The following is a 10,998-nucleotide window of genomic DNA, read 5'->3' as shown; positions in this document are numbered from 1 at the left end:
AGTTTTAACAATGGGTAATTAGATCGTGTATTTTTTTTTAAAAACGAAATAATAGTATGCAGTGCGCATAACATACAATAAATAAATGGATGGCTGCGACTTATGTACAAATGACCTTAGCAGTAATCATTTATTATAATACCATTATTATTACTTATTATTACCTATGCAATTTATACAACGCTGCAAAAAGGCATTTCGTTCAGCATTTTCACTTTTTAATTTCGCGGTGATTAAGGCAGAACATCTTATTTTATTATATATTAACATTGCACAAAAAACTTCTGGCTCGGTTAGTGGCTGTCTATATATAAACATTTTCTGTTACATATTTTATCAAAAAATTGTGTTAAAATGTAAAGACAACTATGAAAAGTGGTTGTACCTACTTTTGAAAACAAGTAACTTCTGGTTCTTTACACAGTACAAAGTATCGACTCGATTTTATATATTGAAAAAATTATAATGTAGTAAAAAAGAAATATCCTTTAAACAAGGCTTCGCCTATTATTAATTTCACTGAAGAAATCTCGATGTATTCATCATAAACGTAATTTCTTATCAAAATATTTTCGAAACAACTGTGTTTGAAATATTTCATGTTTTAATAATTTTTTAATTCTTATTTGTTATTTATAAGAAAGTTTAACTGAAACTGGAAAGATAATAGCAACTTAAGTTTAAGACCACTTTTATGAAACTGTAGAATTTTAAAATAATAGTAACGTCTTGATAAAGCATTCAGCAGATACAAAATAAATGCAATATTAATTAACAGCGTATTCTTGTTCTGCAGATACATTTCAGAACAATCCAAAACCACGTTATTAGTTGTATTAAGGCAGTAAATTATGTAACTATTTGATATAAATACTTTCCTTCAATATTGCACTAAGGTGTAAATATAGTTGCATAAAACATACAAATTTCCTAGAATTTCAATTAGCAACTTATTAATTTCTGAAAGTACTGATCTAGCCTGCCTCAACGAGTAAACATGACGTCTTTTTTTAATAAATATTAAAGTAGGTATAACAACTGTACGAGATTGTTTTTTCTTTCTGTATTATGATAATAAGTTCTAAGTATTTATTATTCTCGTGTAAAAGCTCAAAAAAGGTAATAACTGGCTGCTCGTAAATGTAAGATTGGTTAGAAAATCGTTATTCTTTATGACAAAACTTATCATCATTTTATTTACTGGTAGCCACTCATGCGTATATACGTATTTCTAAATGATGTTTTCATTCATAAAGAAGCTTCCAATTACCATAAAAATAAACTACGATGAATGAAATAAAGGTTAAATCGCAATTTCTTTCGTGGAACATAAACACAACACATTTAATTACAAAAAAATTAAAATTTTGCATTAGAATAGACACCAGACATTTTAAAAATGCGTTTACTTACACATTATTCAAAAATGTAAATAAATGGTCTATTCTTAATTATCTTGAAGATACCCTATGCAGTCATGAGACAAACGAATGTAATCATTCGAAATGTTCAAAACATATTAAAGGTATTAAAAATATAATTATTTCCGGCTACTTTTTTAAATACCAAAAATATCCGCAGTTTCGTAAATAAACTTCATTGTCATTTTTTTAAACTTATTGAGAATAGCATATTATTAAAACAGATTAAATTTGTACGGTTTAAAAAATAATAGAATATCATTCAGTAAGAAATTCCTACGATTCGTTAGTTGTAAATCTGGTATACTTTACTTAACTTTCATTAAAATTTGCGACTATTTACTATATATCAAAATACGACCGTTTTAAATAATTAGTTTTTGAATAAAAGTTATTATTATTATTATTGGATTATTAGAAAGTACTTTGTCAAAGACGGTCAACATATTTTAATTTTGTTACAAATTTTGATAATCTTCATACATATTTAGAGCAGAGTACTTTTCCTTTACTTCTCAAATACAGTTGCTTTCGCAGGACGATCTCGTTAAATAATTTTGAGCCTAACGATAAAGTATCGTACATTAGTACCTAGCTAATTAAATACTTAAAAATATGTCAATGTCTACTTTTGGACATCACAGATTTCATTCGTACTATCGTGTAGCGTAATTTTACCTTCTGTTGTTGCATCCTTATAATCGTCATCACCGTCGTTGTTTGGATAATTTGACTCCTGGTCCTTGTTTGTCTCTCCATTTTGCTCACATTGGGTGGCGGTCTCACTGACGTCCTTTATAACGTCTTCAACTAGACTTCCGGCAAACTGTTGCAGTTCCGTGTTTGTATTAGATACGGTAGTATTTTTGACACGTTGGTGGACAGGAAGGGGCAGTGAAGATGGTCGACTTTGTTTATGAAATGGAAAGAATTTTGCTGCTTCTCCCTGGAATTTGTATGATATTTAACGTAAATATACTTTAACAGACGACAAAATAAAATATATTTAGAATATACACTCATTTTAAATCATGTAATAAAATTTAATACAGAACATACTTTTAAAAAAATTATATCTGAACACAAAAAAATCCTTTGATTGTAAAAAAGCTTGATTCGAATTATGCTAAATATTTGACAAATAAAGATCATAATTTTATTAATGATGATTAAATTTTACATTATAAAGGTAAAAACTATAAACCGTCACTTTTGGAAATTATGAAAGTTAACAAATTGAAAAAGATCAATTTACTTTTAAACCTGTTTTTAAACACTCATTAACCACCAGGATACATGCTTCACATTCTTACATTAATTTTATTGTTATACTTCTGATGAAACCGTTGTTAATGTTGTGTTTTTTAATATAAAAAATATACTATATTTTACGGCATTGATGCTAAATTGATAACATTTGACACTGCAGAAGAAATTATTTAATAAACAAAATTTAAATAAAGGTAATATGTATACATTTCTATCTGTGTATAAGTACTAATATTTTAAAGTGGTAAAGCTTGTACACTTGGATGTAGGAGGTAATTTCCAAAACTACTCATATGATTTCATAAATTCGTTCATGAATATTTAGGACTTGACCTTCCCGGTGGAGACCAATTTTGCAACATAAGTCGATGAAAAAATGCTCTTATGAATGCGTTTTTTAACGATAAGAGATATATAAACGCTTTCTGTAGAAAAGTTGTAGAGCTAAAAAATGCCTGTAAAAAAATTCTCGACGACATATATTTATATTGTTGCATAGTATCCATAAATTCTTATTTAGGTTGCTGGTACAAAGTTGCTACATCTAAATTATTTATTTATAACTGCAAGGCAACGTCTACTACTAGGTTAGTAGGTTAATTAGCAACAGTTGAAATGGTAGAATCAATAATAAATGAGGAGTCGAATCCAAGATCACGAAGAAACAAATTAATGCAGGGTGAAGAGGCGGCTTGCTGTTTTCCCTCACTCTGTGATGTTTCCCTAATTTTTTTTTACGCTTCCCAATAATTATTGACAGTTATTCTAAATTATATAAATTCGCTTTTAATATTACATTAATTTAGTTAAGCTTCTAAATAAATATATAAAATTCGTTGTACAAGTTGATAAAGTATACAGTGCATATTACAGTAACAAAGTGACTACTTTTTCTCAGAAATAATAATTATTAACATTCGGTTTTGTTCAGTTCATCATGTATTAATATGGTTGTGGTGAGGTAAATCAATTGTGGTGAAATGTTCTGCATCAGGGTTTACGTGGTATACCCTATACACTAGGTCAGGCTATAGTGGGAACAGTATTCCTGATTGACATATGGGAACTGCTATGCACCATTGGTTTAGGTTAGGTTATGGTGAGAGAGGATTTCCTGATTTTCATATATAAAGTGCCAAGCACCAGGGATAATAAGGGATTAGGTTTTGTTACGGTAGGGGGATTGCCACAATTAAAATATAAATGTTATGCATCATCGACAACGGCACCTTTCCGTCCAACTTTGAGTGGCTTTAACTACTTATCCTTAGTAGCATACCAAAATATGTAAGACCGACTCACCTGAGGGGTATGGACAGCACTTATTTCTGTTTGGGTGGCAATTGCATCTTTGATTTGTTGGTGAATCCCCGATGTCTGGCTCAAGATGGACATAAATTTGATCATATCTTGCATTGAACCTTGGAGTTGTTGAATCTGTCCATAAAATCGAAAAAAATACTCCAATTACTGCTTTTTTTAACTTTATATTAACTTTCAATATAATAGTACAGTTATTATAAACAAGTAGAATATTATTCAAAAGTAAAATTTGCAACTTTGTTTCTTTTTTCATTCATATTTTTACCTGAGACTGAAGCATACAGCAAGTTTGAGCAAGATCTCTGACCACTTCTGAACTGTTCAGCGTAGCATCTGGTGTTTGATGATTGTCTCCGCTCTCAGACTGCTGAAGCGTTGACACTTTCTTCCATAATGCATTTATCGCCTGCATTTGCAGCATTTGAATTTTACGTTCGCTTTCTAACGCTGCCTTTGTAGATTCCATATCGGTAGTAAGCTTTCTGGTAACAAATAAATGCTATTGTTTTGTTAAATGCTAGGTATTGCAAGATATTCAAAACAACAATATGGTATAAACGCCTTGTGTGTTTAAATCGTAAAATTATTGCATTTTATTAATTAAAGATATCATTTGCAGTACGTTTCTAATATATTGTCGCGAATTTTATTTATCGTGAAGCTGTGAAGAAAATTCATAATCCTACTTTCATACTCACTCAATGTACTGTTGCGCTCTTTGAGCTTGCAAACCCTTTAGCATGTCTATCACTTTTTGATCCTTATTCCTAGTATAGTAGCCACGCCAGACCTTTTGAATTTTAACGGCAGCCCTTTCAACTTTATCCTCATTGCTACTATTAGTTGTCACTTCCGGATTTCGTTGCAGTCGCTTCGCTTCTTCGGCTTTCATTTGGATTGTTTGCAGCTTAGACACACAAATTTCTGACTCGTCATCGCTACTTATTGACTTACGTAGACACGATGGCGGTGTCTTGTTATTACTATTTGATGTCGTTTCACATTTCCTAAAAACAGAAACAACGTAATGAACAAGTAACACAAAAACTAACGTAATTTTGACAATTTCAGTGTCATACGCACGTCATACAAAAATGATTTTCATTGTACACATATTACTTACATTTAAAAGTAATTTACATACAATGAAAATCGAATTTTCGAAAAGCCTAGCCGAAAATCAAAAATTCTAGTTTTTTTTTTTAGTAAAGGGAGCACTACTGTAGCATAAAGCAAAAGCAAAAGTTCTCAGTTGTCTATACTCGCATATCTATCAAGCAATAACGTCAATATTGCTCCTGAGATCTTTCAGAGATGTGCTTTTAGATTATAATTGACATTTAAAGAGGTAATACTCTTTATTGCTTATTAACAATATATGCAAAGTTTACTCTGCTAAAGACAAGGCCAAATTGAAGCATGTTCATGCAAATTACAGGTCAGCTATTTTGATTTTTAAATTTCAACATTCATACGCTAATTAGGATGACCATCCGTCCGGAATGGAATCATAAAATTCATTAAAATGACCAGAATTTACACCAAAATAAAAAACAGAACTAGAGTCCCTGAGCGTTAAAATATAACATAAAGTGGTTCTTTTCAAAAACTCGTGTAAACTAAATAAATAGTAAAAGTAAAATAATACAAACAATAAACAAAATTATTAATCAAAACAACCTACAGCACTAATCTTCAAGAATAACAAACATTAAAAGAAAAAAATAAATTAGAAAAGGCAAGAAAGCAGCGGATCATAACCAGACTAGTGTAAACCGATTTTATAACCAATATGCTGATTTTGAAGAGAATTATATATATATATATATGTATTATACATATACCTACGGTCACTCTAACTAATTAACGTTAATGCATTTTTTCTTAATTTTCATGCAAATCGACAAAAAATTGCATTGAAATGTTATAAGCGACACCGAAAGTCCTTGTACATTGTTTTTCATGCAAAACGACGAGACATTTAATCAATGTGTCAGTCATTTTGAATTTTTGAAGTCTGATGTAAAATCGTTAACTCCGAAAATGCAATTTGTCATGTAAATAATACCATTTCTTGAAAGTTCAACTAGCCTGAAGCGTAGTGAACAACATCACAGAACCTAACTTAACCTACCAACCATTGCGAGATTCAATAACGTTCGACAAGACCTTTTTCAAATAAGGTTATCGACTTGTTAAACTGAATTATTGCATCCCGCAATGAATGGCAGATTTCTGCGGATGGCGTTCACTGCGTTGTGCGCATCTATTCATTAAACGTTTAATAGCAGCAAGTGAATTGAAGCTGTCGGAGTTGTCTATGGCGAGCTGATGAGAACTAAAGTGTTCGAAAATGCGATTTAAATCCGACAGTTTCAACATAATATTGACCAAGAACATATTTTTGAACTTACGTTAGGTTTTGGGCATTCTTCGTCTGTACACCCTTCCTAAGTTCCGATCCCTTTGTTCTGTTAACTGCAGCTCGTGACATTCGAGGACTTTTCGTAACCGGAATGGCTTTTGACTGTGGTTTTATGTTATTTACAGGCGGTGATTGAGTTATTCGATTAATTAAGGGTGATGGTCGATAATCAGGACTCATAAGAGATTCAGGTACCGGCACTAATTTAGTAAGAGCTTGTAACGGAGTATTAGTGAGTTCTAAAAATTTTAATAATAAAAANATTTAAATTATTAAAAAAATATAAAAAACTAATAGCACATTGACTACTTCATATAATGTGAATGTACCAGTGTTCTTATGTATTTTCATTTAAAAGTTGACAAGCTCCGTTTCAAAAATTAATTTTCAGCATAACGAGGAGGGCATTGTAGGGATGGCCAATAAGGGACCAAACACAAACAATTCACAATTTTATATTACAACTGTCCCTTGCAACCATTTGGATGGTCGAAATGTAGCATTTGGAAAGGTGGTGAGAGGACTTAACGTAATTAAAGAAATGTCAGATGTACCACGAAACGAAGATGTACCTTTGGAGGTATGATATTTCAGAAATAAAGATAACTGGGGACACTTAAAAATTTAATTAAATGACTGTTAGTAAAATGAATTCATACCAAATGACTTCTAATACAAAAACTTCCCTCCTCTTCTCTTTTTTATATTTCGAACAAGCTTCAATTTTTTAACCATTAAATTAAAGAATGGTAAATTAATCCAGACATCAGTTTAAATCGCGTGTCAAGGGTTCCTTACATTCATTTACAATTTCTGTAGTATATTACATTAAAACAGAGGCAAATAAGGACAAAAATTCAATCATTTTATTTTTCTCGTAATATTAACGTAATGCTTTCTTGCTTTAAATTTTTCGGCCTGCACATTTCGAAAATAACAACAGTAAGGGTCCTTTTTGTCTTTTTGAAACGGGACCCTTTAAGTAAATAATCATGTTTCAACAAAGCCTAATAGTTCAGTTCAAATATTTCGGAATAATTTCCTTTTTTGTTATAATAAAAAAGTTTGAATTTCTACAAACTAGCGCTTGCAAAATGACGTCTCATTTCTCCAGCATTTCAGAATAGTTTATGGTAAATTTTAGCCATGTGTAATAGAAGATTGTGGAGAACTAAAAAATGGGGCGCCGTTAGATGTTTCCGAACACGACAGTACCGAAGATACATTTCCTCCTTGGCCTGACGATTGGGAAATTGAAACGGAAAAACAACCCGACGAATTTATCAAAGCCGCTAGTATGATTAAAAACTCTGGAAATTTTTACTATAAAAACAAACAATTTTATGATGCCCATAGAAAATATAAAAAAGCGATAAGATATATAGAGTACTTAGAAAAGAAAAAGTTACCATTTAATGAAAAAGAAGCTCATTCGGTCAAAGTAACGTCAATGTTAAATTTTGCGGCTGTAAAATTGAAGAAAGGAAAGCACTTGGATGCATTAAAAGTCTGTAATAAGGTAATAAAATTATGTAAGTTAATAATGGAACATTAAAAAAAATGTTTGTAGATTTTAAGTATAAATCCAGACGACAGGAAAGCTTTATTTAGAAGAGCACAGGCAAGAGTGGGTCTAAAAGAATATGACGAAGCATTAAATGACTTAAAAAATTTATTGAAATTGTATCCAAAGGAAAAAGAAGTAATTAACGAACTGGAAAATGTTATGAAACTAAAAAGTAACTATTTATTAAAAGAAAAAATCCTTTTTACTAAAATGTTTAAGAATATGCAAAGCTAAACAGTGAACGTTTTTATTGAACTGTGAAAAGTTACAATGAAATTATGAATTTAGTTTAATCAGGATAATTTAAATGTGCTTTCAAAAGAGATATTTATTTTATTACCGAAGGAATTTTATTAACGCAAAAAGTGCAAACGCATTACCTTCAACAAACGCATATAATTAAAATAATATGTAATTAATCTAAATTTAAATGTAAATGTTATTATTTTAAACTGGGAAAGAAGCAATTTTTGTTAACTAAAATGCTTTAATGTTGAAATACTTTTTTCTGTTACTGAAAAATCGTTAGAAAATATTTAAATAAAACTATTATTGTAAATGACTAGTACTTAAAATGGTGTTTTATTTAGATCTTTTAATTGTTAATTAAGTTTTTTAAAATAGATAAATTTAAACGAATTAGAATGCAAAAATAAATTTCCATAATAACTCGATAATCTTGCTAAAATGAAGATATGTAACTAGATAATAAAGACCCGATTAATAAGGTTGTTTTACCAATTCCAAATAACTATTAAATTAAAAAACGATTGTGATTTTTATTGGAAATGTATAAGACCAAGTAATACTGATGACAGAGTACTCGAATTCTAATAATATTCAAACTACCTGATATTTTATGTTTTTATCGAATTCCCTGATGATTTGTTAGAATATCTATTTTATTTATAACGAGCATTTAGCTGCAACTTCGCGTCAAACTATTTGCAACAACCAATTGCCTTAAAGGAGTTTCTGAGAAAATGTGCAATCCGATTTACACTGGTGACGAACAAAAACTTGTTTATGTATGTAACTAAACAAGCACGAAGTCGAAAAGAAGTTGTTGATTATGCAAATCCTTTATATATTACAAGAAAAAGGGAGTTTCACGGTTTGTAAGATACTTGACAAGCAGTAATTTAAGGATAATGACATTTCCATTCACAGGTCTAAGTAACACCCCTAAAAAATATACAAATGATTTCTGTTCTTTTGTCCACCCAAAAAATTTTTAATGGTATATTAAGATTTCTATTGATAGAGATAAGTAAATAAATGATTAAAAAAAACTAAAAGACCCGACTCCAATTTAAAAAATACCAAGTTTAAATTATTAAATACCTTATAGGTACGAGAGTTCTTTACATTTTCTTAACGTTGGACTGACCCTTCCCGGTAGTTTATACTATCCTAATTTATTAAGATTCGAAAAAATTACTATAATGCATTGCTAAATTAAAGTAAATTTAAATGCAGGCGGGTCCCATTAAATCTAATAGAGTGCGTCCCGCCTGCATTTAAATTAACAACGTATCATAATATCGAATCTCAATAATTACGTATTAATTAAGCTTTCCTAAATTAGGATAGTATAAACTACCGGGAAGGGCGAGGGCAAATAAAATAAATCTTGCCCTTCAATGCTCATATTGTAATTTTGGGAATTGTATTGTGTTATTGAGTAGTAAATTTTGTCTTATTTATGCATCCATACCACAATCTCCTATTTCATCAAGTTATGGACAGTATATTGCCATCTACTAACATTTACTGCTAACTGTAGTATTTCAAATGTGTGACGATGGTCTTACGAAACACGTAAAGCAAATAAGAATATGTTCTATATATGTATAGAAAGTATTTTAAATTATAATTGAGATCCACAACTTCCCTTATTCTGCCTAACATTATTTTCTGATACATTCTACGTACTAAAAATTAATAACTGAATAAAGCAATGCGCTGTGACATATAGAGTTAGTTTTGAAGATTGCATTTGTTCTACTATGATATGAAAAAATTTTATCGTTTATCTACCATATATTACAAATATAAAGGCAAATATTTTTTATTGATAGTAAAGTTTTAACAATGGGTAATAAGATCGTGTATTTTTTTTTAAAAACGAAATAATAGTATGCAGTGCGCATAACATACAATAAATAAATGGATGGCTGCGACTTATGTACAAATGACCTTAGCAGTAATCATTTATTATAATACCATTATTATTACTTATTATTACCTATGCAATTTATACAACGCTGCAAAAAGGCATTTCGTTCAGCATTTTCACTTTTTAATTTCGCGGTGATTAAGGCAGAACATCTTATTTTATTATATATTAACATTGCACAAAAAACTTCTGGCTCGGTTAGTGGCTGTCTATATATAAACATTTTCTGTTACATATTTTATCAAAAAATTGTGTTAAAATGTAAAGACAACTATGAAAAGTGGTTGTACCTACTTTTGAAAACAAGTAACTTCTGGTTCTTTACACAGTACAAAGTATCGACTCGATTTTATATATTGAAAAAATTATAATGTAGTAAAAAAGAAATATCCTTTAAACAAGGCTTCGCCTATTATTAATTTCACTGAAGAAATCTCGATGTATTCATCATAAACGTAATTTCTTATCAAAATATTTTCGAAACAACTGTGTTTGAAATATTTCATGTTTTAATAATTTTTTAATTCTTATTTGCTATTTATAAGAAAGTTTAACTGAAACTGGAAAGATAATAGCAACTTAAGTTTAAGACCACTTTTATGAAACTGTAGAATTTTAAAATAATAGTAACGTCTTGATAAAGCATTCAGCAGATACAAAATAAATGCAATATTAATTAACAGCGTATTCTTGTTCTGCAGATACATTTCAGAACAATCCAAAACCACGTTATTAGTTGTATTAAGGCAGTAAATTATGTAACTATTTGATATAAATACTTTCCTTCAATATTGCACTAAGGTGTAAATATAGT

At 29.8% G+C, this 10,998-nt stretch overlaps 2 protein-coding genes across 2 annotated transcripts in view; one reads left to right on the top strand and one right to left on the bottom strand.

Annotated features, from left to right (window-relative positions):
* Window positions 1-28: 28 nt before the first annotated feature.
* The window catches only part of LOC108738040 (centrosomal protein of 97 kDa), a 20,661-nt gene continuing 9,691 nt past the window's right edge, over window positions 29-10,998 (bottom strand). The window contains exons 10-15 of the mRNA XM_025976164.1: window positions 6,493-6,533; window positions 4,712-4,996; window positions 4,279-4,495; window positions 3,993-4,127; window positions 2,100-2,367; window positions 29-1,984 (exon numbers count right to left, since the gene is read on the bottom strand). Of these exons, the coding sequence (XP_025831949.1) occupies window positions 1,899-1,984; window positions 2,100-2,367; window positions 3,993-4,127; window positions 4,279-4,495; window positions 4,712-4,996; window positions 6,493-6,533 (1,032 nt within the window). The 3' untranslated portion in view covers window positions 29-1,898. The remainder of the gene's footprint in view (window positions 1,985-2,099; window positions 2,368-3,992; window positions 4,128-4,278; window positions 4,496-4,711; window positions 4,997-6,492; window positions 6,534-10,998) is intronic.
* Window positions 6,777-10,990, top strand: LOC108738037 (peptidyl-prolyl cis-trans isomerase D-like). The gene is made up of 3 exons (XM_018471251.2): window positions 6,777-7,018; window positions 7,583-7,957; window positions 8,009-10,990. The coding sequence occupies exons 1-3, from the start codon at window positions 6,854-6,856 to the stop codon at window positions 8,237-8,239; spliced, it is 771 nt and encodes a 256-aa protein (XP_018326753.1). The 5' UTR covers window positions 6,777-6,853; the 3' UTR covers window positions 8,240-10,990.

This window comes from Agrilus planipennis, unplaced genomic scaffold (assembly GCF_000699045.2).
Source record: "Agrilus planipennis isolate EAB-ADULT unplaced genomic scaffold, Apla_2.0 scaffold189, whole genome shotgun sequence".
Taxonomy (NCBI): domain Eukaryota; kingdom Metazoa; phylum Arthropoda; class Insecta; order Coleoptera; family Buprestidae; genus Agrilus; species Agrilus planipennis.
This window is presented reverse-complemented; position numbering and strand designations above follow the sequence as displayed.

Bases quoted from the DNA above. Each gene is read 5' to 3' on its own strand.
- LOC108738037 (XM_018471251.2), top strand. From the start codon at position 6,854: ATGGCCAATAAGGGACCAAACACAAACAATTCACAATTTTATATTACA. The intron at 7,019-7,582 runs GTATGATATTTC...GGTAAATTTTAG, and splicing joins ACGAAGATGTACCTTTGGAG to CCATGTGTAATAGAAGATTG. The intron at 7,958-8,008 runs GTAATAAAATTA...AAATGTTTGTAG, and splicing joins CATTAAAAGTCTGTAATAAG to ATTTTAAGTATAAATCCAGA.